The sequence below is a fragment of the Meles meles genome, chromosome 19, assembly GCF_922984935.1.
Source record: "Meles meles chromosome 19, mMelMel3.1 paternal haplotype, whole genome shotgun sequence".
NCBI lineage: Eukaryota > Metazoa > Chordata > Mammalia > Carnivora > Mustelidae > Meles > Meles meles.
Genome location: NC_060084.1, coordinates 26,955,154 through 26,983,069, shown reverse-complemented (window position 1 = coordinate 26,983,069; position 27,916 = coordinate 26,955,154). Strand labels below are relative to the sequence as shown.

The 27,916-nt window shown below is 56.8% G+C and overlaps 1 protein-coding gene and 1 long non-coding RNA gene across 3 annotated transcripts in view; one reads left to right on the top strand and one right to left on the bottom strand.

Moving 5' to 3' along the window:
• The window catches only part of CPNE2 (copine 2), a 45,826-nt gene that overhangs the window by 15,834 nt on the left and 2,076 nt on the right, over nt 1-27,916 (top strand). For both annotated transcript variants that reach the window (XM_045989165.1, XM_045989164.1), the window contains exons 3-14: nt 2,031-2,210; nt 4,174-4,248; nt 6,173-6,244; nt 7,686-7,769; nt 8,059-8,148; nt 9,127-9,225; nt 9,775-9,861; nt 11,276-11,335; nt 12,472-12,605; nt 14,741-14,795; nt 19,919-19,970; nt 21,763-21,896. In XM_045989165.1, coding sequence (XP_045845121.1) covers nt 2,031-2,210; nt 4,174-4,248; nt 6,173-6,244; nt 7,686-7,769; nt 8,059-8,148; nt 9,127-9,225; nt 9,775-9,861; nt 11,276-11,335; nt 12,472-12,605; nt 14,741-14,795; nt 19,919-19,970; nt 21,763-21,896 — 1,122 coding nt within the window. The remainder of the gene's footprint in view (nt 1-2,030; nt 2,211-4,173; nt 4,249-6,172; nt 6,245-7,685; nt 7,770-8,058; nt 8,149-9,126; nt 9,226-9,774; nt 9,862-11,275; nt 11,336-12,471; nt 12,606-14,740; nt 14,796-19,918; nt 19,971-21,762; nt 21,897-27,916) is intronic.
• On the bottom strand, nt 107-27,916 carry LOC123931706. The gene is made up of 3 exons (XR_006816289.1): nt 23,452-27,916; nt 11,749-11,758; nt 107-131 (listed from the first exon to the last, which is right to left on the bottom strand). It is a non-coding gene; the product is annotated as an uncharacterized LOC123931706 (long non-coding RNA).

Genomic DNA, 27,916 nt, shown 5'->3' with positions numbered 1-27,916 from the left:
CAGGCAGAGAGAGAGGGGGGAAGCAGGTTCCCTGCTGAGCAGAGAGCCTGATGCAGAGCTCAATCCCAGGACCCTGGGATCATGACCTGAGCCGAAGGCAGAGTCTCAACCCACTGAGCCACCCAGGCACCCTTCCTGCTTCCATTTTTATTTATTTATTTATTTATTTATTTTTAATATATTGTTGACTCTTTTTTTTTAAATTTTTTTTTTATTTTATTTATTTGACAGAGAGAGAGATCACAAGTAGGCAGAGAGGTAGGCAGAGAGAGAGGAGGAAGCAGGCTCCCTGCAGAGCAGAGAGCCTGAAGCGGGGCTTGATCCCAGGACCCTGAGATCATGACCTGAGCCGAAGGCAGCAGCTTAATCCACTGAGCCACCCAGGCGCCCCTCCTGCTTCCATTTTTAAAATAACTTTCCACATTTACTCCTAAATGAACGCACAGTCAGTGAGGAGCAGACAGAGAAATGGGGAGCTCAGGCTTTGGTCCCAGAGCTGGAGCATGTCCCAGGTCTGTCATTCCCTGCTGTGTGGTATTGGACAAGTGGCTGTTCTTTTCTGAGACTGTCTCCTCATCTGTGAAATGAGGTGTCTTTTTTCCCCCCTGCTTACCTTGCTGAGCCCCAGAACTAGGGAAGTGGGGGTACCAAGGACTTCTGAGCTGGAAGACTTTGGCCCGAGGGCTGGGGAAAAGATGCAGCTTGAACGGATTTTGAGAAATCCAAACCATTAACACTTTCAAGTTCTAAAAGTTGCTTTGTTTTTCCTTTAAAAAGGGGTCTGTGTTCCTTGTAGTAGATTTAGGAAAGACAGACCTAAAGAAAACAGAACAGTGGGAAACCTGCCTATCAGAGAGAACTGGCCAGCGGTTTGGTGTCTAGCCATTGAGGTGGTTTTATGCGTGTGTAAAATTTCCAGAATATGTATCTGTGTTTAATAATTCTTTAACTGAGCCACAGTTGGGCATCCCACCGAGCAAACTGTGGCTTACAAAGACTGTCCACAGGCGTTTGGCTCCTTATGATGCCAAGGAAATGGTGCCGAGGTTGTTGACCCATTTTACAGAGGGACATCTCGGGCCTGGAATGGGTAGGGACTCCTCTATGTCACCCAGTGCATTGGTAGTGCAGCCAGAAGTGGGAAGGGTGGAGGACTGAAGCCAGTGTGCCTGGGGCATCCTGGTCCCCTCTGCCAGGTCTCTGGAGCTCCCCCCACCCCTCAGGGAATGGCATCCTCCCCACTACATCCCACCCCTGGGCAATCCCTCTCTCACCCAGGCTGGCTACCCTTGCTAAAAATAGCCCAGGGCCAAGACCTCTTCCAGCCCTGCTGCTCCAGCCCTCGGAAATGGACAGGGTGGGAGGAAAAATCAACATAACCCGGGCCCCAAAATAGACCATCACCCACACTCTGCGGTTTGGGGCCTCCCTGTAGAGAGACCAGGAGGCAGGGTTCCTGTCCCAGCCCCACCACTGACCCACAGGACAAGGCTCTGCCTTTACTCAGTAGATGAGGGCTGTTGGGCTGTGCAATGCCCAGGTCCCCTCCTTCTGTCTGTTCTGCCTCTCAGTTTCCATGTAAGATGTGGCTTAAAAAAAAAGGGTTCTTCCACGATAAAAAGGATGGAAACCACTGAGAGTCAAACCCCATCGTTTTACAGAACTGGAAACTGAGGGCCTGAGGGGAAAAGTGGCTTGCTGTCTGTCACTTACCCAGGCAGACACACGCCTCGAACTCTTCCCCCCCAGCAGCTCTTACCCCCAGCAGCTGGTATGGTGCCAGGGCCAAAGAGTTCAGAGTGTCCGTGTTAGAGTCAGACCTGGGTTCAAATCTTGACACTGTGCCTTTAGCTGTTCAACCCTGGGTAAGTCCCTTAACCTCTCTGTGCATCAGTGTCCTCACCCGTGAGCTGGGAGTAGTGCCTGGCCATGCCTCGTGTTCAGCCAGTTTGCAGAATGATTCCGGGGAGTCTGGGAAGGCTTGGACCAGCTGCCTGACTCGGGCTCCTGTTTCCCTGCCCCTCTGCCAGTATGACAGGACGGAAACCGCCATCAACAACCTCAACCCCGCATTCTCCAAGAAGTTCGTCCTCGACTACCACTTTGAGGAGGTGCAGAAGCTCAAGTTCGCCCTATTCGACCAGGACAAGTCCAGCACACAGCTGGATGAGCATGATTTCCTGGGCCAGTTCTCCTGCAGCCTGGGCACGGTGAGCTGGGGGGGGCAAGGGCAAGGCAGTTCCCACCCCCGACACCACGCTGCTGCCAAGACCAAGGCATTCCCTTGGAGCGAGTCTCCCCTGCTGCCTGCTTCCCCTAGCCCCATCTTCCTGGATGGCTTCCAGGGTAGCCCTAGAAGTGCAGCTAGCCCTGGGGGCCCGCAGGTACCAAAGGGGGTCAGTAGCCTCATGATTTGGGGCCAGGCTGAAAGAGTTCCCATCAGAAAACACAACACCCTGCCAGCAAGCTGTTGCCGCACAGGAATGGGGACCCCGCGTGGCCAGAACTAAAGGTTCTTTTTTTTTTCTTTTTTTAAAGATTTTATTTATTTATGTGTGAGAGAGAGCAGAGTGAGAGTGAGAGAGCACGAGCAAGGCCAGGGGCAGAGGGAGAAGCAGATTCCCCACCGACTTGGGCCTTGCAGGGAGCAGGGAGCCCGACTTGGGCCTTGATCCCAGGACCCTGGGATCATGACCTGGGCCAAAGGCAGATGCTAAAGTGCTGAGCCAGGCGCCCGGAACTTGTGGTTCTTAGAAATAGATCAGATGTGGTCTTGGGTTCCTGGTGCGGGAGCATCTGACTGGCAACGAAGGCAGCCACGGGAGTCCGTTTTGGTGGCTGGCTTACTATGTGAACTCGGGCAACTTCCAGTCCCTCTGCGAGCCACGCTTCCCCCGATCCCGCTGCCCCACTGCGTTCTTGGTGAGTGTATGGAGTCGGGAGGTTGAGGGGCTAGGAGCCCCTCGCACCAACCATCCTGACAGCTGTGTGTCCTTGGGCGAGCCCCGTGCCCCTGAACGTTAATTGGGGCTGATGATGACCACCTATGACCACCAGCTATGGGGCTGGTGGGGGAAGTGGGCACACTAAAATGGCCTGGACCTTCCAGGAGAGGGGATGGAACAAGCCAGGGCTGACCGCTGTGAGAGAAATAGGGGGTGTCCCTGGGGTTTCCTGAGGGGGGGGTTTCCGCTCTCCAGGGGTAGCAGGGGAGGGGGTTGCTGCAGGGTGAGCCGGCCTCCCTGATACCCGGGCAGCCACCCCTCGCCCAGAAAGAGGAGCAGGTGGCCAGGGCCTGGGGAGAGCTGCAGTTTGGGAGGGGAGGGGCTCTGGACAGGATTGGAGTTGGCGGGGTGGGGGGCAGGCTCTGGACTAGTGCAAAGGCCCCAAGGAGCTTCACATGTGCCAAACCACAGCCCAGCCTTTCTCAGCTCCTGGTCTTCCGGCACCCTTGGGCACCGCCAGGGGCTGCATCCACAGGGCAGGGGAGCCAGCAATGGGCAATGAAGGCATAGAGCAGGTGGTCAAGGGTGAGTGTGGCCTGGGGAGGAAAACCAGCATGGGGGGTGGGGGGCATGGGAACGTGCACGGAGGAGCACAAACACTGGCATTCCCCCCCCAGAAGCTGAGAACCAGGGTGACCCCTGGAGAGTGCGGGAATGGGGTGTACAGAGACGGTGGAGGACCGCTTAACACTGTGTTCTGCTTTCCCCTGTCTATGCGGTCTTGCTGGCTGAGCGCTGTGTGAATGTCTTCCGTATGTGGAGCATGGAAATGTAAGGGGAGTCAGGATGTGATCTCCATCACGGATCGCACCTTGCAGGGGGTCAGGGGGGCTCTGTAGATGGCTTCAGGGGAGGCTGTGAGGGGGCTCAACTCCCTACCGGTACCTCCAGAGGTGACCCTTGCAAGAGCCTTGGGGGCAACCCAGTCAGTGGGGGTGGGACTGGGGTGGATTCCAGGCCAGCTGTTGGCCCCCGGGCAAGTGTTTTAACTTCTCTGGACTGCCCAGTGGAGTTAGCAATGGTTGCTGGCTGCCTCACGGGAGGACAGTCACGCGGGGGGAGATGTAGCCTGCGTGCTTCCATCTGTGTGCTGTGAGTGGTGCCTACTGAGCGGTTTTCCTCCCCGCCAACCCTCAGGAGTGCCACTCTCTTCTCTCCCGCCCCCCAGATCGTCTCCAGCAAGAAGATCACTCGGCCTCTGCTGCTGATGAATGACAAGCCTGCCGGGAAGGGCTTGATTACGGTACCAGCCGCCCGCCCCCCCCTCCGCACCCCTCCGCCTCTGCCCGCTGCCCTCCCCCATCAATGGGCTGCTTCCCTGGCAGATAATCACCAGCTTTGTTTGGAGTAAAAAGGCCCAACTTACAACTTAGCAACAGGTCTCTTAGCAACGGGCTCCTGGCTCCACAGATGATGCATTGGGGGCCGCCAAGCTGGGAGTAGGGGCTTGCCGGAGGCCCCTGTGGCCTCCTCCTTGTCCCCGAAGGCCACCATAGCCCTCCTGTCAGGCCCTCCCTTCCTGGCCCCTGCCTGCCCTCCCTAGGGGGTCTTTGCCCCGCCTGCCCCTGGAGCTCTGTTTATGGTTGCCATGACCCCATCCTCACGTGGACCCTTTGGGCAGATAAGTCCTGGGTACTCGCAGACTCCTCCAAGGCCGGAACCCCGTTTTACAGACGAGGGACCTGGAGCCCAGAGAGGAAGTGGCCTGGGGCAGTTAGGCTAATGAGGCTTCCTCAAGGAACTGGGCTGGAGGGGGGAGGCTGAAGCTCTGAGTGCTCATCTGTAGTCCCCCCACTGCTCTGGGGCCCCCCCGGCCGGTGGAGCTTTGCATTCAAGGCTGGGATGAACCCCACCTTGCTTTACTCTCTGGGTTCCAGGAAAATTGAATTTTTTTTTAAAGATTTTATTTATTTATTTGACAGAGATTACAAGTAGGCAGAGAGAGGGGGGAGCAGGCTCTCCATTGAGCAGGGGGCCTGATGCAGGGCTCCATCCCAGGACCCTGAGATCACAACCTGAGCAGAAGGCAGAGGCTTAACCCACTGGGCCACCCAGGCGCCCCAGGCAAACTGAATTCTTAGCATACCACACATATCCCAGATCTGATCTTCATCCACTGTTTCTGCCACCTGGAACATTTCCTCCCACCCCCACCCCCCACTTCTTGGGGTTCAGAACCTCCCCATCCATATACCTTCACTAGCCAGCTCCCTTCCACCTGGAAGCCAACCAGCAGCTCCTTCTCCCCGCCACCAACACCAACCTGGTACACTGCCCCCCCCCCCCGCCCCCACCCGCATTGCCATGGAGCCACTCCAGACCTCAGTTCCTTCCTCTGTGGAATGGGGGCAATAACAGGACCTCCCAAGGTTATTGAGCAAGTCTCTGCTGGAGGAAAGGAAGGGGAGCCTAGCATCCAACCCAGTTTCTGTGTGTGGTTCTGGAGGGTCCAGGAGCTTGTAAGTGAGGCTGTCCTGCAGGTGTGCGGGAAGAGGAAGCCTGAGCCGAGAGTACCCAGCCCACTTGTGTTGCACTTGGCCCGAGCGCTTTCCCTGCCACTCTGTGGGGAGGGGTGAGAGAGGCCCAGAGAAGGCCAAGATGGCCCCAAGGTCACTCAGCTGGTCCATCCTTGGCTGGGTTGGAGCCACAGGCCCATGGCCAAGGGCGAAGGCATGGAAGACAGATGGCAGTATGAGCTGACAGGACAGCAGAGGGAGCTCAGGTGACTCCTGTCCCTGCCCTGGGCCTCAGTTTCCCCAGCTGTCCAGTGAGGTTCCTGGAATACCCTGTGCCTTGGTTTTTGAGGTGGCTATGCTCCTGGGGTCTGGAATGGGGGCCCAGAGGGCCTGTCAAGCTGCTCCCTGGCCAGCCCTTCCCAGGGCTCAAGACCACCCCTCATGGCTGGTAACATGTCCTCCCATCTTGAGCCGCACGGGGTCATTTCTGATTTCTCAGATTCACATGGATTACCCCATTTTCCAGAGGCAGACATGGAGGTTTTGAGAAGATGAAAGAGGCACATCCAGGGTCACCTGGTCCTACCTCTCTTCTCCTTCCCCTTCTCGGCCTGGAGAGCTGACCCCTGGGTACCTGTGCTCACTGCCTGGCAGGATGCCAGGGGAGTCCAAGGGGCAGGTCCCAACCCTCTCATTCCTCTGGCCTCACAGATTGCTGCCCAGGAGCTGTCGGACAACCAGGTCATCACACTCAGTCTGGCGGGCAGAAGGCTGGATAAGAAGGTAAGGCAGGCGAGAAGGGGGTTTGCCACAGGGAGCGGTATCCGTCCCCCAGCCCAGGGTTGTTGGGCCTTGTCCTGGTGCTTCTGGCCATCATGTTTATCGCCCCCCATCCAGCAACAAGTCCATAGCTCAGGCCATCCTAAATTCAGACCTCTTTACCACTGAGGTAATGAGTTTGCCATTATTTAGAGGTGTTCAGCACATAACTGACAACCTACTCCTGGGGACTCCCTATCTCAGTGTAGATGCTGGGGTAATGACAGTAACCTACAGGGCCCGACTGGGTATGTCCTTGGAACCCCCTGACTTCATCCCCTCTGCTCTTCCCACCTTCATTCTGCCTCAGCCAAATCAGCCTCCTTGTTGTCCCAGGATTTCACCAGGCATCCTCCTGCCTCAGAACCTTTGCACTTGCTATTCCCGCTGCCAGGGATGTTCTTTTCCCTGAATATTCCCTGACACTTTTTTTTTTTTTAATATTTTATTGATTTGACAGACAGAAATCACAAGCAGGCAGAGAGGCAGGCAGAGAGAGAGGAGTAAGCAGGCTTCCCGCTGAGCAGAGAGCCCGATGCGGGGCTCGATCCCAGGACCCTGAGATCATGACCTGAGCCGAAGGCAGAGGCTTTAACCCACTGAGCCACCCAGGCGCCCCTCCCTGACACTTTTTTTTAAAGATTTTATTTTTATTTATTTGAGAATGAGCACAAACAGGGGGAAGGGCATAGGGAGAGGGAGAAGCAGGCTCCCGGCTGAGCAAGGAGCCCCATGCAAGACTCAATCCCAGGACCCCTGGGATCATGACCTGAGGCAAAGGCAGACATTTAATGACTGAGCCACCCAGGAGCCCCTCCTGAAGCTTTTTAAAAACTTAAATAAATAAATTTTTAATGGACATAATATCCCGGGCACTGAGTGGCTCAGTCAGTTAAGCAACTGCCTTTGGCTCAGGTCATGATCCCACGGTCCTAGGGTCAAGTCCATCATCTGGCTCCCTGCTCAGCAGGAAATCTGCTTCTCCCTCTGACCTTCCCTCCTCTCATGCTTTCTTTCTCTCTTTCTCAAATAAATAAATAAATAAATAAAATCTTTTAAAAAATAAATCAATAAAGGACCTCCTGCCCCTTTTGTATGTGCTGGGATAATTTCAGTTTTTCAGATTCCCGCTAGAATAAATTAAAATCATATCCTGCCCCGGGCATCCCTAGGCACTGGGAACCACCAACCTTTTGAAGTCCTGCCCCATCTGAGTTGTAGTGCCTGCAGGCTCCAGGTCTCGGGGTCTCTGAGCACAGGCTTTGGTAACCCCAGGATGGGATGGTTCTCCTGCCTGAGCCGGTTGGCCCCAGGGGGCTGGTGCTGCCCACGGCTCCCACCCCCCTCCCTGTCTGAATCTGGTAGAGCCGTGCCTCACTCACCCGCATCCTCCTGCTTCCTCCAGGACCTCTTCGGAAAGTCAGACCCATTTCTTGAGTTTTATAAACCGGGAGACGACGGCAAGTGGATGCTGGTTCACAGGACTGAGGTGCGTGCACAGGACTCTGGGGGCTCTAAGCCAGGGGGCCTGTGGTCTGGCCACCCTTGCCCACCCCAGGTCTCAGAACAGGGCTGTGAGGTCACTGCCACGCAGGGAACAGGAATAGCCGTGAAGGCGTCTCAAGGACTTGCTCCCTCCCTGCCAAAGGAATGCTCACTGCCATCCCCAGGAACGTGGCTATGGGCCTCTCTACCTTGCCACCCCCATGGGACCAGCCCAAGCCCAGAGCTCTGCTGCCCTGGGCCTGGGCTCACACTTGGCCCTCCCTGTGCTGCAGGTGATCAAGTACACGTTGGACCCCGTATGGAAACCATTCACTGTGCCGTTGGTGTCCCTGTGTGATGGGGACATGGACAAGCCCATCCAGGTGAGGGAGCCCTGTGCCCCACGCCCCCAGCCGCAGCCTCCCAGGCTCTCCTGGGCTTTCTAGAGATGCCTTGGCAAAGTTCTTTCTTCTTAAGGTGGAGAACCCAACATAGGTAGTGGGGAGAGGCAGGGGACCTGGGCTCTCATCTCACATGTGTCTGACCCTCTGAGCCATCGGGGCAAGGCCCCTGTCTCCGTGTGCCCTTCTCTGAAACAGGAGCAGAATGACTACCCAGTTCTCCCCAGAGGGCTGCAGTGCTGCCCGCTGAGACAGCGGGTGTGCAGGCAACCAAGGGTTATCACTCTGATGAGGACGGCAATTACTGATCTCTCTGGAACCTCAGTCCCCAGGCACTGTGTCTGAGAGCAGATAAGGGAGAGGGAATCAGTGAGGCTGGGGCAGGGATCCCTGAGCAGGGTACTAGGAAACCTGAATCCTAGTTCTGGATCTTCTGTTGGACCAGTGAAACTTTGGACCAGTGCTTCCCTCTCAAGGCCTCAGTTTATCCATCGGTGGAATGGGTGTGATAATTCCTGCCTTCTTCCTGGGAGTGGCAGCTAGATTAGAGAGGATGGAAAGCTGGGATTTTTTGTGCCCATCTCAAGGAAAATAGCAGTCTAGGGAGACAAGAGAGATGTCCAGGGTTGCCCTGGGGAACGCCCCTAGGGAGGGCCCCAGGCCATGGCCCACCAAGGCAGGTGGGCCACAGCCCCAGACAGAGAAGGAGCTGAGTGACAGGTATGTGCAGAGTCGAGCTTCCTGCTCCAGAGTGTACAACCTATATTGCTGGGGTGCTCCTTTTCCCAGCAATCGCGGAAGGCTTCCTGCAGGAGGCAGTTCAGGAGCTAACGGCATCATCCCAGGCCAACAAGGCAGATGGTGGAGAATAGGGGGAGGGACCAGCAAAAGGAAGACACGGGGTTTGCCCAGGCAGCTGTGAGGGGCTGCTCTGGGGTGACCTCACTGGACCCACCCCAGGTCATGTGCTACGACTATGACAACGACGGGGGTCATGACTTCATCGGCGAGTTCCAGACCTCGGTGTCGCAGATGTGTGCGGCTCATGATGGCGTCCCGGTGAGATGGGCCCGTGTGTGTGACCCTGAAACCTCAGCAGGGGACGGGTGAGGGACACAGGCTTAGAATTGGGCAGACTGGGGCTCAGACCCCACCTCTCTGGCTGTATGACCTTAAGTAAGACATCCAGTTTCTGAGCCTCAGTTTCCCCATCTGTCAAATGGGGCAGAGGGGAGAGTGGGAAATAGATGGGGTGGTCCTGGTAAAGTGCCTAGCATGTGGTGGGCACTCAGGAGCCATCCATTTAACTCACTGCAAGAAGCTGGGCCTTGGGTGGTGGTTCTGGGTGTATGAATGGACTTGATGTTGATGAGTCATCCTCTGGGGTGGGGGGCAGATGGAGGGCCTCCTACCTCAGGGAAGCACAGCTCCATGTGAGCCTGAGGTCACCAGAACCTTTCTGAGTCCACACTAGCCATCTGGGAAGGCTTCTTGGAGGAGGCAGCGTGCCCCCTGGTCAGCACTGTGGAGGGGATCCTGGGGCCCAGGAGAGGGTCAGTCACCCAGGGAAGCCCCAAGCTGAGCTTCTCTTTCTCTTATGTTTTCTAGCTGGAGTTTGAGTGCATCAACCCCAAGAAGCAAAGGAAGAAGAAGAACTATAAAAACTCGGGCATCATTATCCTGCGTTCCTGCAAGGTGAGCCAGTGGGGTGGGCCCAGAGTATGGGCCCGGCTGGGGGTGGGGATCATACAGGGAACTATCGCCACAGAAGGTATAGACAGAGCACTGGGTATGGAGCCGGCAAGGCCTGGATTCAAATCCTGGTTCTGCCACATCCTAACCCTGGGATCTTCTGAACTTCACCTCTCGGGCCCTCAGTCTCCTCATCTGTAGAATGGGGATGTTAACAAGGTTAAAAAACAAAGGTGAAGGGTTAGTCTCCTATCACATTCCTGGGATGTAAGGAGGTTCACGAGGGCATGAGATGACCTTCCAGGGCCTCTCCTGGTTGGAAGGTAACTGCTTCCCATGCTGGTGGCTTGCCCGTTGCATGTGCGGCTCCCCAGGAGGGACGTCCAACAGGGGCCCAGCCACTGAGGGCTCAGGTCGCCGTGATTCCTGTGCTACAGCTGGGGCCTCTAAGGCCTGGAAAGGGAGCGAAGTTCACAGCAGCGGTGGTCATGGCCATCCCTGGATGCCGGGTGGCCAGCATCTGCTGGGATCGGGCAGGGTGTTCGGGCAGGTAGCCCAGGCTGGGGCAGCGAGTCCCCGCACCCTCCCTGTACCGGCTCCAGCCCCCAAACCCCCGGGGCCTCCGTGTCCTGGTCTGGAGAATATGCAGTCTGACGGGCTTCTGTAACCACTTGCTCAGTGAGGTCACGACGCCAGAGTGCCCTGGGAAAACTAAGCTAGCAGCTGGCAGCATCGTGGCGTGGGGTCCTTGTTCCTCAAGCTTCTGTCACTCCTGTTCCCTTTCGCGATTTTTGTCACCTGCCTGCCTTACTACTTTTTGTGATCAGCCCTTCTCTCCCCATCCCACTCTTGGTTTCTTTTTTTTTTCCCTTAAATACATTTATTTTGAAAGGAACCCCCTTATAACTCCACCCAGATGGGAGGCCAGTATCCTTCCCAAAAGGAGCAAAGACCATCAACACAAGCAGGGCGTGTTAGCATCTTATCCCTTGATAGCAGAAGGCCTCGGCCTGGAGGCCTGGTCTTTCCCTACTCAGGGTGGAGGCCCTTCAGGGCTAAAGAGGGCTCTCAGGACTGAACAGCAACAAATTGAGACTTTCTCTGCCATGTATTTGGTAGGTACAATGGACACTAGACCCTGGGACCCTGCCTGGAATGAGTGTGTGTGTGTGTGTGTGTGTGTGTGTGTGTGTGTGTGTGTCCCACCCACACGGTTGATCTGAGGGCTTTGTTATAGAGAGATCTGCATTTGGTTGTAATGAGCCCAGGTCTTCCCTTGGTCTCCTTGACTCTACCAAGGTTTAGGGCCCCAAAGCAATCAGCTCCCCCAAGGTCATTCTTGGGAACTATGGCCAGGTGGAGGGCTAGCCCTCAGATACAGTCCAGGGACCCACTGACTCCCCTGATTTCCTTCCAGATAAACCGGGACTACTCCTTTCTGGACTACATCCTGGGAGGCTGCCAGCTCATGTTCACTGTAAGGCTCTGCCTGCCACCCCCTGGCCCCCACCCCCAGCCCAGTGAGGGCCCTCCCTGAGGGCTTGGGCCACTACTGCAGCAGGAGGGACTGGGGGTAAACTTCAGGAAGGACTTCCCCAGGGCAATGGGAGTGTGTGTGGCCCAGAGGAGAGGGCAAAAGTGGCTGAGCCTGAGTCGGGCTTCACTGCAGGTCAGGGCATGGCTGCCCACCTCCCTGCCTTGCCTCACCACTGTCCGCCACCCTCTCTCGATCCCGTGGGACTGGAGGTCATCTGCACCACTCTGTGGAGTCAGGGGATTGGCCTTGTTGACCTCTAACCCCACTGGCCACCACTGCCCCCTCACTCCGAGAGTCTGGGCCCTCCTGTTCCTTCTACGTGTGTTTTTGTTCACCAAGTGGATACCGAGCACCTCTCTCTGCCTGACCCACCCCACGCGACCACTTTCCAAGGTGGCCATCCCTCTCCCTAGATGCCCCCACCCCCCGCCCCATCTGTGCTGGCCCTCCAGGGGCTGCGCTGGAGTTCCCTGGGGGCTGAGAGAGCAGATCTCAGCCTCAGCCCCGGGGAGACCCTTCTCTGGTAAGGTCTGCCTTGCCCTGGACCTGGCTCTGGGGGCATGTGTGTTGCCTACAGCGAGCACCCAATCTGGGGAGATGGGCACTGGCCTGCCAGGCAGCCCCAGGGCCCCTTGGGGGTCTGAGGGACAAAGTGGAGGTGGCTTGGGGTGGGGGTAAGATGTCTAGGGAGGCTTCAGTGGGACAGCAACAACCGAATTGGGCCTGAATGAGAGAGGGAGAAAAGGTAGAGGCTTTAGGTAGAGGGAACCTCACGAATAAAGGCCTGGAAGTGGAAACAGAGCAGTGACAGTGAGGGGAACAAAGGCATTTGGGACTATGAGTTGACTTTGTATCACATCGGGGTGATAGACTTCTTGCTTGGGCAGTAGGGAGCCACAGACAGCATTAGAGCTAAAGGAGTGATGCAGTTGCCAGGTTTCAGACCACCTTATGGGAGGGTGGGTTGGCACAGGGAGGTGAGTGGTTTCCCATGTCCCATCAACCTCCCTCCCCCAGGATGATATAGGAAGCTGGCATCTCTGGCCACACTCTGGCCTTTCCCCCCTACTCTGTAGGTTGGGATAGACTTCACAGCCTCCAACGGGAACCCCCTCGACCCTTCCTCTTTGCACTATATCAACCCCATGGGCACCAACGAGTATCTGTCGGCCATCTGGGCTGTTGGGCAGATCATTCAGGACTATGACAGGTAAGCTTGAGGAGGGACTCCAAAAGTCAGCTCCAGCTCCATCCAGCTGGGAAGTTCGGCTTGTCAGAGCTGGAAGGGACCCAAAGATCATCAAACCTGGGACTGGCAACACTTGGTATATGTGCCTTATTGCCCCTTCCTACACCTGTGGCAGACATTGCTAGTCGATTGTTGATCCCTTCCCTGTGGAGCCAGATCCACACTGGAATCCTTCTGCACATGGTACACCAAGGAGTCAGTAAGAAAAGGAATCAAGATAGAGAATGAAACTTGTTTGCTATCGTTGCAACTTTTTCTTTGAGAGCTGGGGAAATGTAAGCCTGGGATGCAGGCCTAGAGAATTTATCCAGTCAAACAGATTAGGGGGACCAGTACCCAGACATTCTGATTCCTGGGCCCAGCACCAAATGTCCTAATATTCTCACTCCTGCCAGGAACTTGGAAGGAGCAGCCAGCCCATGTGGGCCCACTTCCCATGACCATGCTTCCTGGAAATCTTTGGGTTAAGGTGGGGGGTGGGGGTAGAAGGCACAGTGGAAAGTCAGTGAAGGAAAGCTGTGTAGGGGGTGTGGCCCTGGAGAAACAAAAGTCACTTGAAGGTTATGGCATCTTTGCCACAGCTGGTGCTTACTGGGACTTCCAGGCTGGAGGGTGGAAGGATCAGGAGACCGAAACACAGGACACCGAGAGGAAGATACAAGTACCAGAGATTTGGCAGAAACAATAGCAGGCTCAGGAATCCTGTGTGCACTTGGCCTCCTTGAGAGAGGAAGCCTGAGGACCAGGGTCTGACTCCCAGGGCCCAAGGCAATTGCGGAGGGTGGGGGTGGTGGTTACTGTGATCCCTGGCCACATTAAGAGAGGTATAGCACATAGGGCAAGCGAGGTGAAAGTCCCTATCTACATAGTTGGGTGGAGGAGTTTGCTGTTGCCACTTGGGAGTCCCTTGTATCCACCTGCCCTCTCAGTCCCTTCACCGAGCCTTTTCATGGGCATTCAGACTTAGGAAGGAAGGCCTAAGTGAGTGCTGGGCACCTGCCCCAGCCCTACCCCTCTGAGGCTCTTCCCCATCTCAGTGAGAGCCACCATCACTCACCCAAAACCCTTTGCTTTTTCCTTCCCTCATCTTCTTTCCCCAAATCCTTTCAAAACACTCCAGTCTAACCCCTTCTCCCACCGTCACCGCTACCAGCCTGTTCAGACCACCATCCCCTCCTGTCCAGATCACTTCCATCGCTCCTCACTGGTCACCCTGTGTCTGTCCTAGCCCCTGGCAGTTTGTCCTCACACAACAGCGAGGGGATTGCTCAGTATCCACCTTGAGGGAATGAACAAGTGAGATATGATCCCCGCCCTCAGGAATTCCCACTCAAGGAGGAAGATGGGAAAAGTCACTGGAGTTCTGAGAGACTAGCTTACCTGTAAGGTAGGAGCTGTAGGAGCACCAGAGAGAGAGAGGGAGTCTCAGGTCTCAGGGAAACCCACATAGAGAAGGGGCCATTGGAATTGGGCCTTGAAGGATGAGTAGGAGTTTGTCACAGGGAACAGACCGGGGACAAGTAGTTCAAGAGGGGGCACAACATGATTGAAATTGGAGCGTGGGAGTGCCCTGTGTGTATGGGGCACAGCTAGTGGTCTGTTGCCGGGACTGGGGCAGTGGGATGTAAGGGAGAGCAGGGGGAAGCAGGTGAGAGTAGATCCTAGGGCTGGATGATGAAGGGCCTTAAAGCTAAGCCAGGGTTCTCAGAATTTTCCCCAGCTACAAAAGGGAGGTTGAGAGACAGGCAGTACATTTCCATAACGACTGTGGTGTGGTGGATGCCCGAGGTCCCAGTGTGAGAAGGATCTAGAAGCCACACCCAGAAGTGCTTAGTGTTAGAAGTGCTGTGATTGATTAGTCATGTCTGCCGCAGATGGAGTTTGGGTCAAGCCCCATCTGGTACTTACAGGTGGGTGTGATCTCGGTAGATCATTCCAGCAGAGCTCTTTCTAGAAGTGGTGAGCTTTTTCCTTCTGTCCTTGGAGGTGTGCCAGGAGGAGGGGGCCCAGCCCTGAGTGGGGGCTGGGAGGGGTGAGTGTGGGCGGGTAAGGCCTCTGTCCTGCTGTCTCATAGTGGTTTTCTTCTCTCTGATTAGTGATAAGATGTTTCCGGCTCTGGGCTTTGGAGCCCAGTTACCCCCGGACTGGAAGGTGAGTGGAGCTGGACTGTTTCCTTTTGGTCAAGGTGGGATTTGTGTGTATGGCCTCTCTTGGATCTGCTTTGGAAGGGGCTGGGGACCCAGCCTCCCTGCCTTCTCTGGATTTACTGCTAACCCACACTCATGACTCAGCCTGAACCTCACACAGGCACTGAGGCTGGAAAAATGAGCGGAACAGTTATGGCCTCTGTCCCCTGGTATTCAGGTCAGGTGGGAAAGACAAGTAGGATGCCAGATCTGGCAAACAAAAGTCTAGGACACCCAGTGAACTTTGAATTTCAGATAAACTTCTTAAGTATAAGTATGTCCTAAATATTGCCTGGGATATTAAAAAGTTACCCATTGCTTATCTGGAATTCACACGTAACGGGGCATCCTATATTCTGTCTGGCGTCTCCAAAGACAGGCAGGGTCATCAGTGCTGAGATGGGGCAGCATGGGCCTGGGAGGAGCCCAGAGGAGGGCCCCAACCTGGCCTGGGGGTAGCAGGGAAGGCTTCCTGGAGGAGGCAGGGTCTGAGGTAAGGGAGGGAGGAGTTTGCAGAATGACTAGAGGTGGTGATGGAGCAGGGAGGGTGTTCAGAGCAGAGAGAACCCGTGAAAGCCTGGGAGGAAGAGGGGCAGGGCGAGGTGGAGGAACAGCAAAGGTGGGCACGATGGACTCTCAGTGGAAGATGGAGAGAGCCATGACTAGCGGGGTGGGAAGCTAGCTGTGCAGGGCCTCAAACACATGGTAAATAGCAGGCCCCTGCGGGGTCTGTGTGGGGTGTTCTCAGCCGGCTGTCATTTTGCAGACCCGCTGCTGAGTAGGGACTGGCTGGGGTGAGGATGGGCGGGATGGAGAGATGAAGAGAAAGAGTCCTGTCCATTCTACAGGCGGAAAATCAGAGGCTCAGGTGAATTGCCCAAGGCCATGTTTAATTCCAGCTGGGCAAATGGACCCTTAAGTTTATTCTCAGAATCTGCTGCCTCTCCAGTGAGAAGCCTGGGGATGGGCACACCGGGCTCCCATGCCTGCGTGTCTCAGCTGGTGCACCCTCTTGTCTGCCCTTCTGTGCCCCATGCTGTTTTCCAGAGTGAGCGTTTCCCTCCCATCCTGCCTGGGGGAGGACAGTCTTCACCTCAAATTTCAGGGCGTGGCTCTGTGGCCTGCTGGCCATCGTATGGTAGGGGACAGGATCCTGCAGGACCAAAGCCGGGCCTCTGGGCAGACAGCAATGGCATTGGGGGCGGGGCAGGCTGGTGGGGCCAGGCCCAGCAAGGCCCCCGCAGGAGCCCATTGCTAGGACACCAGCCAGCTTTGAAAGAACTCTGGCTGAATGAGATGTTTTCTCACTCAAAAGCCTCCTTGGAAATGTCATAGGGCAACTCTGGGGAGGCTCGGGGCTTGGCCAGGCTGGAGTGCCCAGTGGTGCCAGGAGGGTTGCCACAGCCAGGCTGTGTGAGGACTGATGCTGCATCCCACCTCCCCTGCCAGCACTTTACCTCCCTCCTGTTCTAACTTGCCTGGCTCCTGCCACTTGAACCTGCCGCTCATTCCCGCCTCAGGGCCTTTGCACATGACCTTCCGCTGGCCTGTTCTCCTTTTCACTAGAGGCCAAGAGGGCATTCCTTTGGGAGGCCTTCCCTGAGGGAGCTCATGGGCAGCCCCTTCTCCTGTCTCTGTCCTCACAGAACTTGATGGTCACATCTGTACGTGTGGGTTTGCTTGTTTGTCGTCTCCCTCCAGAGCTTAACAGTCCGGGAGAGCCCCTGGTTTCCTGCTGTCTGTGTCCCAGCTCTTGGCATACGCTGGGTGTGTCCTTGTTTGTTGACAGAGTGAATTTGGGGCCTAGCAGCCTGCGGAGACAGAGGTGTTGTTGGTTCTCTGGGGATGGGAAGCTGGAAGGAACTTGCCTTGCGAATCAGCGCTTGCCCTTGGGACCTTTGTTTCTCCCTGGGGCTGGGCCGGGGACACCAAAAAGGACTCCTGTCCTGGTCTGCAGCTGAGGGACTCAGAAAGCCTTTCCTGAGGAGATAACATGAAGCCTGGACGTTCAGAATGAGCCACAGTTGGTCAAATGAAGAGAGGGGTCAGGTGGGAGGAAAGGGCTGGGGTGGGGAAGAGCCCAGGCTGTGTACCTCCCCGCTGTAAGGCTGGGATAACTGAGACTCGGAGAGGACTGTCCCTCTGGGATCCCTTCAGCTCCCTCTCTCATGCCCTGCCCCCCCCCAACCCCCACCGAGGCCACAGGGAACAGCGTTTTAAGTAACCCACTGACCAGGGCCCAGGCTGGGTGAACAGAAGCACTGATTGTCAGAAGGCAGCGGGGAGTCCCAGAACAAAGACCTGTGGCCAGCAGGTCCCCAGGGGCCACTAATCTGGCTTAGGGCCTCCAGGGAACTTGTTCTGTTTACCGACCTTTCTCAGGCAAACCAGGGAAGTGAGCATGGGGGTGGGGGGACTGGGCTGCTGTAGGGGCATGCACCTGTCTCCCAGATCGGAGCCTGGCTCTGCTGTGGCTCACTGGTGTCACCTGGGCATTCCCTGACCCCTTCTGGGCCTCAGTCTTTCTACCTGTGAAGTGGAGCTGCTGGAGGAGGTGACCCGAGGGGCCTCTGGGCTGGATGTGTGACCTTCACAGCCCCATTCACTTGGACCACCAGGCCTTCCTGCAAAGAAAGGGGAGGGGGGAGGAGTGAGGAATGAAGAGGTTGGGTGGCCCAGAAAGCAGAATATTACTCCATCCTTATCAGGAGGGGGTTTTCCCCCCGTGGTCTCTAAAATCTCCGAAAATCTGATTTTGCGGGAAATCATTGGCCCGGGAAGGCTGGTTTCCTTGGCAACCATTTTCCTCTCTCAGCCCCTCAGTAGGAGCCCCCCTCTTAGTCTCTATAGAGGCTCATCAGGTTGCCATGGCAATGAGGACCTCCAGCCCCCACAGCTGGAGCCCAGAGACAGGGGACAGGGTGAAGGGGGCCCCACAGCAAGGGGAAGACCCAAGAGGGACATCAGGGGACTGGCTCCATGCCAGCCCTTAGGGCTGAGGGAGCAAAGAACAGAAGGCTCTTCCCTCCAAACAGGGAAGGGCCTTCTCAGGCCACCCACCACCTCTAGGGCCCTACTGGGGTGAACTCCCCGTGCTGAGTCCCACCCCTCTTGGCCCAGGAGGGCTCCGCAAGGGCAGGACTCCGAACTCCCTCTCCAGGCATGGGGGACTCAGGTCTTAGGCCTGTTCTGCTGTGTGGCCTTGGCACCTGGCTTTTCCTCTCTGGGCCTCAGTTTGTTTACTTGTGAAATGGGCACACTGGGCTTGGTGGGGCCTTCCAGCACCGCACATTGGTAACGCCTGGGAGTGTTTGTACCCAGGTAAAGCCCCCACCTGGTAGATATTCCCCTAGACCTCTTCATCTTCCTAATTTAAAACCCATGGGAGAGTGTGAGAAGACAGAGGAGGGTCAGTAAATATCCTCCAGTCTGGGAAGGCACTTTCAGACCAAGAAACAAAGGCAGCCGCTCCATACCGTTGACACAGTTTAATTCAGAGTAGCTTAGCTTCCTTGGGGGCCAGCTCTTCAGGTGGCCTGCAGCCCTCCCCCAGCCAGGAGGAACCTCCAGCCACAGCTTTTATTTTTATTTTTTTTTATTTTTTTTTTTTTTTAAAGATTTTATTTATTTATTTGACAGAGAGAGAGATCACAAGTAGGCAGAGAGGCAGGCAGAGAGAGAGGAGGAAGCAGGCTCCCTGACAAGCAGGGAGCCTGATGCGGGGCTCGATCCTAGGACCCTGCGATCATGACCTGAGCTGAAGGCAGAGGCTTTAACCCACTGAGCCACCCAGGCGCCCCCAGCCACAGCTTTTAGAGAGCAAGGGGCGTGGTGGTGAGGCCCGGGGCTGATGATCTAAAGTGGGGCCACCTGTGTGGCCGCCATCTCTGCTGCTTAGCTCAAGTAGGGCCTTCTGTGCACCACTTCGGAGATCAGAACAAGCCCTCCGCCCTCCCCCGTGGGCACACATTAACCTCACTGGGCCCAGAACTCTCGCAGCTCCCGAGGCAGGGCACTGCGCAGACACAAACAAGATGGCGCCACTGTCCACCCTCCTACGGAGAGGAGCGCCTTATGAGGTTAGTGGGTTCCGGGAACGTGAGATCAGGAGGCAGCGCGACCTCGGTTCTGGTCCCAGCGTTGTCCTTCAGTAAATGTGAGACCCTGGGAACATTCTAGACCATTCTGTGTCCTGCGTCATCAGTTGGAAATGGGGTAGTAAGAGACCTTTTCCCATTAACTCATGGCCAGGAGCGAGGGGGGTGCTTGCAGAGCTCTGAACGTGGGGTGTGGTGTGCAGTAGGGAGGGGGGCTGGGTGGGCCTGAGACCGCAGCGGGAGGGAGCGTGGGGAGGCCTCCAGCTGAGCTGTGGCCCCCCCCAAGGCCCCAGGTTCTGTAGCCACCACAGTCTTACTGTGGCCTGAAACAGTGTCTGATTAGTGTTCCTCTGTGTTCTGGGATTGGGGCTCTTGCAGGATGACTGGGAGCTGGGGCTGGAGGCAGAGAAACAGGATGGGCACCCAGGGGAACTGAGCGAGCCCTCTGTGCCCCCTGCTCCAGGATGCCTCCTGATCCCTAGCCCCGCTGAGCAGGTTGTCTGCTAACCCTCGGTTGGGCTCCCTGGCATAATGCGGGCTCCTTTGCTAGCTCTCATGCTGACTGTGAAGTTGGGGAAAGCCCGTGGGGCCCAAGTAGTGGAACTTCAGTGGTAGGAACTTCAGTGATCGGTGTGACCAAGGGGCAGTCCAAGTGCACCTGCCTGGATGCCCCCAGAGGCCTCTCTGACCCATTCTGGGACTCTTAGTGGGGTGGGGAGGCATAGGCAGTGCTGACCACCCCCCGCAAGAGATTGGGGTGATGTGCACCCATTATGGGGTGAGAGTAGTTGGGCCTCTCTGTGTGGCTCAGCCCCAGCTGTGGAGGTGAAAGCAGATGTTGAGGGCGGGATCAATAGCCTTGACCTCGGGTGGGGATGGGATGTGAAAAGCCAGGTGCCCTCAGAGGGAGCCTTGGCCGGGCTGTGGGTGGGCCCTGGGCCCAAACCCAGGGCCAGAAGGCTGCCGACCCAGCATTTTCTGTACATTTCAGGTCTCCCATGAGTTTGCCATCAACTTCAACCCCACCAATCCCTTCTGCTCAGGTGAGTGCCAAGCCCACCTGCACCTGCCCTGGGCGGAGGGAGGGGCAGAGTATAGGTTTTGTCTTTTTCTCCCATCCCCTTCCCCTCATGCTTGGTCATAATGACAGGGAAGAGCTGGAGGTTGGAGTCAGGTGGTCCTGGATCCTTTCTTGGCTGTGTGACCTTGGAGAGATCACAGCACTTCTCTGGGCCTTTGCTTCCTCACCTGCCCCAGGGAGTATACCTGCTTAGTTCACCTCACTGGGTTGGTCAGGAGAGACTTAAGCGTTGACAGGAAGCCCTGTGTAGAACAGGAGGAGGTAAGGGCAACAAATTCTATACCTCCCACCCCCCCACCTGGCCTTGCTGGAAGAGCCCAGCTCTGCCCTACCCTGTTCCCTTTGCCTTCCACCAAGAGCCTTGCCACTCAAGGACAGAAGGTTGTTGGTGTGGGAGTGGGGGCAGAAAGGGGCAGGCAGTGAACGTGGTGCCTGTGCTCACCCTACCCCCTCGGTCTCAGAGGATTTCAGAGCCTCCAGAATCAGTTAAGAAACTTGGAGGAGGAAGGGGGCTCCAGGGGGATATGGAAGAGGGTGCTGCCATCATGAGACCTTCCAGTCTAGGATTTTTTTTTTTTAAGATTTTTATTTATTTAGGGGCGCCTGGGTGGCTCAGTGGGTTAAGCCTCTGCCTTCGGCTCAGGTCATGGTCCCAGGGTCCTGGGATCAAGCCCCACATCGGGCTCTCTGCTCAGCGGGAAGCCTGCTTCCTCCTCTCTCTCTCTCTGCCTGCCTCTCCAATTACTTGAGATCTCTGTCTGTCAAATAAATAAAATTAAAAAAATTTTTTTTTATTTGACAGAAACAGTGAAAGAGGGAACACAGTAGGGAGAGTGGGAGAGGGAGAAGCAGGCTTCTGCTGAGCGGGGAGCCTGATGCAGGGCTCAATCCCAGGATCCTGGGATCATTACCTGAGGTGAAGGCTGACGCTTAACGACTGAGCCACCCGGGCACCCCTACCAGCTTATGATTTGGCTTGGATGTAGCATCTGCCTTCCCTGGGGATTCCCAAAGCTGGGCCCAGTTTGTACTTGGAAGGGAAATGCATCAAGTCACCAACTTGAGAACGATGCTGTGATTCAGAAGCCGTGGTGTCTGTTGGCCAGAAATGTAGCCTGTATTGCTCCTGGGCTCTGTCTAGTTTGGAGCAGTCTCCAGAGACTTTGTCCAAAATCAGGTCGATCCGCTTCTTCCCCAGCCAGAGGCCCCGGGGCAGGACCACAAGGCTGTGGGATATTCTCCTTATAATGGTGGCCGTTTACAGAGCACCTACTATGTGCAGGGGCTGTGTAAGCATCTCTGTTCACACCCCCCCCCCCCCGCCACCGACCCACCGTGAGCAACCAACAAAATCCATAGCACGTCCAGAATGGAGCTCAAGATGGCTAGCTGCCAAGTCCCTTCTCTGGGAAGAGCCTGCTGAGTCCCCCTCTGGCTAGCTGCCCAAGAGGGAAGATTATCAGTCCCATTGCCAGACAAGGAAACAGGCTCAGAAAGATTAAACAGCTTGCCTCAGGTCCCACAGCTAAGAAGTGGCAAAGGCAGGATTTGAACTCAGGTCTGTGTAACTCCATATTCAGGGCTGTTTGTTTTATAGCATCTTGGCCCTGCCCTCTGGGAGCATCTGGTCTCATGGGACGCAGTGGCCACTGTAGGAGCATTTGGGGCAAGCATGAAGTAGAGGGAAGGTCTGCAAATAGGATGAGGGTGGTTGAAGGGGGAACCAGGCTCATGCAGTCTTCTCTCCGAGGCAGGTGTGGATGGCATCGCCCAGGCATACTCAGCTTGCCTGCCCCACATCCGCTTCTATGGTCCCACCAACTTCTCTCCCATCGTCAACCATGTGGCACGGTTTGCGGCCCAGGCCACTCAGCAGCAGACGGCCACGGTGAGTAGGCAGCCGCTGCCGTGGATGTGCGGGAGAGGGCTGGCCCCAGGCTGAGGTCCGCCCTACTCTGTCCACCCCCTCCCCCAGGGGGCTGGTGAGCTGGAGAGTCGGACTTCTCTGTCTCAGTTTACCTGCGGGTATGGTAAGGGGATTGAACCAAGCTCAACTTGATTGGTCCTGGCTTTATGGAGCACAGACTTGAAAAAGACACACTGATTCCATTTGTGCTTAGTAGGACACGGGGCTGTGATCAGTGGGAGGTGTCTCCCCAGGGCAGGGGGTACTCGTTAGTCCCGGGACACTTGGGAACCAAGAGAGGGTGGTCCCAGCAGCCCTAAAGCTGACCCTGTGGGCCACTGTCTGGCCCTGTGCGTTTGCCATCACTTAGCCTGTGGCTGGCACTCAGCACGCCTGGGGATGGATGAACCGGTCAACCCTGCCCTGGACTGTGCGCCGTGTAAGGCTCGGTAGGCAGGAGGAGGGGACTCAGCCAGGGCCTCTCCCAAAGGGAAAAGGACTTGGTCCTGTTGGGCCCACCAGTGGAGTGAGACACCTCCCTGGTTCCTGGGGAGCCAGAGGTTGGCTTCTGGGAGTGGTGGCCAAGATGGAGGAGGTGAAGGGGAGGTTACGAGAGAGAAGGGGACACCCAGGCTGAACTGGTGAGGACAGGACAGCAGGACACGGTCTGGTTGTTTGGGAGGCAGAAGGGACCTCTCTGGTCAGGCTGCCAGGGTTTGGATCCTGTCCGCACTGCTTCCTCGGTGTGACTTGGGCAAAGCACATAACCTCCCCAAGCCTCTGTTTCGTTGTTCGTACGGTGGGACTGGTAAGACCTACTCTGAGGTGTTCAGGTGAAACAGGCTCACACAGCCCCTGCACCCAGAGTGCCCTGGATGGGGAGGAAGAACAGGCCCAGTGGACCGCAGAGGCCAGGGCCCGTGGGAAGGAGGTCACTGGCAAGGTGGGAGCAAAGAAAGGCGATCCGGTCTCTTCAGCCTCCGGGGGCAGGCGCTGCTGTAGTGCCAGCCTCCTGGAGACGAGCCCTTCCTGCTCCGAGCCGATTTCCTTTAGGAAAGGGGGAAGTAAAGCCCCCATGGGTGCCGAGGATCTGGGGCCACCTGGATGGGACAGCAACCAGGGAAGGCCCGGGAGGGGCTGGTTTTTGATTCCCGGGGGCGCAGAGCTGGAAGTGGTTGGAGAGGCAGCCCTTGGGCTTGCACCGCTTGGATGCCTGTGGTCTGTCAGCCAGGCCGTTGTCCACCAGCAGAGAGAGGGGAGGGAGAAAGGGCCTGCCTTCTTGTTGAGAAAGAAGAACCGTGGTGTGGGAGCAGGAAGGAAGCCGGTGTCCTCGCCAGGCGGAGCCAGGGTAGGAAGGCGCTGGAGTTGTGCTCTGGGGAGGAAGGGGCCTGGGCTGGCTGGATCCTAGGTGGTCAAGGGGCTGGGGCACTGGGGAAGGCCAGGAAGGGGCTCCTGGTGTTCCTGAAGAACAACTGCTAAGGCCTCCCCAGAGCGGGGAACTTGCCCTTTCTCTGCCCAGTCTTTATCCTCTCAGCACCCAGCCCCTTTGAGGCAGCTTCCTGGCATTCTTGAGGCGAGGGTCCGGCGCTCTCAGTGCCCCAGCCTCTTGGGTCATGACCGGTCCTTCCAACCTGGTAAGGCAGCCTTCTCTGGGCACCCTCAGCCTCCAGAAGCAGTGCCCCCTACCCCGTGTGACGTGGGCCATCTCCCAGTGGGAGTGGGCCCGGAGAGTCTCTGAGCCTCTCTCACCCTGATGTCACAGGAACGCTTCTCCACCTCTGGCCCGTCTCTGGCCCATCTCTAGCCCGCATGACCCCACGCACCAGAGGTCGCACCGCCTGGCAGTTCAGCGTCCAGCCCCTGGACCCCATTGAACCCGTTCAGACCCCACCTCCTCCTCTGCCTGGCTGTGTGACCCATGGCAGCTTGCTCTGAGCTCTCTGAGCCCGTTTCCTCACCTGTACCGCGGAGGTGCTGGAACAGGAGCTGCTGCTAGAAACACTGAGGATTCAACCAGATTGGCACGTAAATCGCTCAGCATGGTGCCCGGCACACAGCAAGCACTCGAGGACTGTGGGCGGCCGGACCTTCTGGGGACGCCTCTGGCTGACACTGAGCACGGTTAGACCCGAGGCAGACAGAAATAATCTGTGCAGTAAGTGCTACTTTTATACAGTGGCTGTGAGGCCGCAACACTGGGCGGGGTGTCACCTTCCCTGGCCCGAGACACATACACACGCGTGCACGCCCACGGACAGACACTCGAGAGCATGTGGTGGGAGGCTTCGCTCTCCCGTTCACACACAGCCCATTTTTCTGGAGCAGGTTTCTGTGCGGCATAAGGGAGACTGTGATGCGCGGCCTCTGCTCTCCCAGAGCCCGTAGTCTGGGGCGGAGGGGATGGTGCGTGGCGGGGTCTGTCTGGTAAGCAGCCGCAGTGAGGCACGGCCATCACAGCTGCGCTGACAGAGGCCTGGCCTCACAGTGGCACCTACCCAGTCGGCTCAGGGAAGGCATCTTGGAAGGGAGATGTCCAGGTTGAGACATGGAGGATATTTAAGAGTTAGCTACATAAAAAGCATGCGTGCATGTGGTATGGAGTGCCCCAGGCAGAGGGAATAGCATATGCAAAGCCCAGGAGGCATGGTGTTTGGACCTAACTGGAGGAGTGGGGAGAGGGAGTAGGGGAGAGCCAGCTACCACAGGGCCTTGGAAGGCAGTGAGGAACCTGGATTTTCTCTTGAGGGCCATGGGAGGCCATTGAGGGTATGAAGAGGTTCAGGAGGGGCTAGAGGACCCCCATCCTTCCCTCTGCCCAGAAGCCCTGGGTCTCGCCATTCATAGCTCATTGCTGGTTGGCTACCTAGGTATCTGGTGTCCTAGTGGAGGGTGAGCTGGGACACAGGACCCTGGGGATTTCCCCCTACCCTAAGGGTCTTTGGCAGCCAACTTCCCGAAATAAGTCAGGGAGCAGCTGCCCCAGACTCTGCCTGGAACTGTTGTAGTTGGTTTCTTATAGATCTGATCATATATTAAATGCTTTAGGGGAAATGACTATTTATAGTTCCAGGAGCCTGAAGAACCTCTGGGTAAAGGCAAAAGCTATTCCATCCTTGAACTGTTGGGTGTTTTGCTTTGTGGTTGGACCTGACAGTGACGGGCTGTGTTTCTGGGGCAGAGACAGGGTGCCAGACCTGAGAGGAAGAGGGTGCAAGGGGCTGCCTGGAGGAGCACTCAAGGTGTGGGGGGGAGAGGAGTCTCCAGAGGAGACCTCCCCCAGGGGTAATGCTGGCAGGGGAAGTGGAGCTCTGGGCTAGGGAGGGCCTTCGGCCTGCTTGGGACAGAAGGTGTAGACGCTCAGTTGTGTCTAGGAGCTGTGGCTGGAAGGGTATACCAGGCAGGAGGAAGGGCACAGGAAGGGCATGGAGGTGGGAAAGCTTGGGGGAGGTAAGGGATACCAGAGTTGTCTGCAGGGACAGCAGAGCCCTTTCCCGCCTCCTCCTGCCCAGTTCTGCCCCTCCTTCTCCTTGTCTACGGCCCCCTCCCATTTCTGTTTTGGGGGTGCGGCTGTAGACCCTGGCGTTATAGTGGAACGTAGAGGCTCCCAGACAACCTTGGCTCTGCCTGGGGTGGGTGAGCAGCACAGAACGTGTTAGCTGCAGGTCCCTTGCCAAGGCTGGCCCAGCTGGGCAGAAGCTGAGATCAGGCACATGGCTGTGGGTATCGTGGCCAGCTGGTACATGGGAGGGTTAATGTCTTGTGCCATGACTCTGGCTCTTCCCTGGGCCACTATCCTAGACAGTGAGGCCATCTAACAGTGAGAGGATGCAGAAAGCTCCTCCCAGCTGGGGCCCATTCCTGGCAAGGCCAGGCCACCAAAACAGGGGTAGGGGTGGCGGGGACGCTGTGGAAAGAGCCCCAGCTTTGGAGTCAGCAAGGCATGAGTTTGGATCCAGACTGTACCATTTCCCAGCATGTCACTGAACCGCCTCTTAGTGCCTTTCCTCAGCTCTAGAACAGATTCACAGCGTAAGGATGGCCGGGGAGGATCTGTGCACTGCCATGCATTAGCAGGGACATTCTTACCCAGCCAGGTGGTGGTCATCGTCCTGTGGGAACCCAGACTCTGTGTGTGCACACCTCCTTAGGAGGAAGGATCCAAGGAAGAAGGATCATAGTATAGACATGTGGCTGAGTGAAAGGAGAAAGCTGAGAGGGCCAGTGGGGAGGAGGGTGGGAGGCCAGCCCCGCCCCACGTCATGAACCTGCTGATGAAGGCCAGGCATTCTCCCTCCTCGTCTTCCCTCCAGACAGCTTAGGTGCCCCAGAAATCTTGCCCTGGACTATTTCTGGCAGGATGGAAGTGGGGTTAGAGGCCCACTTCGGGAAGGGGTGCTAGAATGATGGTGGGCTGGGAGGAGGCAAGGGTGTAGATGGGCTTAGAAGGCCCCCTCCAACCACAGGGATGCGGGTGCTCACAGCTGCTGCCCTCCACTGCAGGGATGCAGGCTGCCATCTCCATAGCAACAGGTTATCCCAGCACCAAGGGCTCAGTCTCTTAAAGGCACAGTGCAGGTGCTGCACTGCTGCGCCTGCTGGGGGTGGAGGGTTTAGACAGCGGGTCTACACCTCCCAGCGGCTCGATCGCTCCTTCCAGGGATGTGCGTGGGGGACAGGCAGGATAGCAGGGCATCCCAGGGGGCACTTGTACCCTCTGCATGTTTTCCAGGGAGCAGATGGCTTTTTGGGGTAAGGAGGTGGCCAGGCGCTGACTTGGGGTCTGGCTTGGTTCTGCCCTCCGTGACCTGGACTAGTCTGGACCCTTCTCTCCTCTCCTGAGAGCCAGAAGGATCAGACTAGAAGGCAAAAGCCTCAGAGTAGTAGGGCCATGTAGGGCTGTTTGGTTTATTTTACGGATGGGCAAAACCAGGTTCCTCAAAAAGGGGCCAGAAGGTGCTAAGCACAGTGCTGAGTTCACACTAGGGTTTTAGCCTGCTTAGTATCCTGGGGCCTCTGCCCAGACCATCCAGGGATCCTTCTCGAACCTCATGTGCCCAGCCTGTCCCGGTCACAGTCATGCTGTGGCCGTGCATGCCCATGCTAATTATTCAGTATTTTAAGTAATATTCTAGGGAAACGGTATAGCCCACCATGAGTGAAAAGTTACCACTCACCATATATAGTGTAACGGTGAAAACCAACACCACATCCTGTACCTGGTGTTGAAGTCTAGCCAGAGGCTCGTCCCCTGAGGCTCTGCTTTCCACCTCTGCTGATAAGGGAAGCACACAGGACCCGAACTGAGACAGACTGCTGGGTATAGGCTGTGCAAGCGAGGGATGGCAGCCGAAGCGATTTTGTGCCTTGAGGCTGTGTCTGCTCTGTGATCCCCTAGTCCACTTATTAGCAGCAGAGGCCACGAGCCGGAAGCGCTGGCCGGTCTTGGGGGCCAGCCACACAGACGGGGTATCTTGTGTGTGGGTGGAGCGAAGAAGGCGAGGCTGGTCCAAGGCGAGGCAGCCACAACATGCCGCCCTCCCTGGCCGTGGGCCTGACTGCCAGGAACGCGGTTCTCGGTCATGGAGTGCTGCCGTGGGCCAGGCATGTCTTCTCCGAGAGGTACAGCAGCTGTCCCCGTGCAGATGATGAAGCCGAGGCACGGTTACATTGGTCAGTTGCCCAGGGCCCGAGCAGAGTGGGCCAGGCCTGGAGTTCGGGGTGAGGCTGGGTGAGCTGCCAGGCCTGGAGTTCGGGGCTCTGACTCCGAGCTGCAGAGTCTAAGGTCACAGCCAGGACATGAGGAAGTGAGCGGTCTGTGCTTCAGGTGGGGGCCAGGTCAGGGTTCAGCTGCAGCGAGGCCTGCAAGGGTGGTGTGCTGACAGTGGGGCCTGGGATTTGGCCACAGCTCGGGAAGAAGCACTGCCTTTCTCCCAGGGGCCAGAGGGTTTGGGGGAGGCCAGGGAAGGGGGCCAGAGGCCTCAGAGTACCCGGCTGCCTCCTCC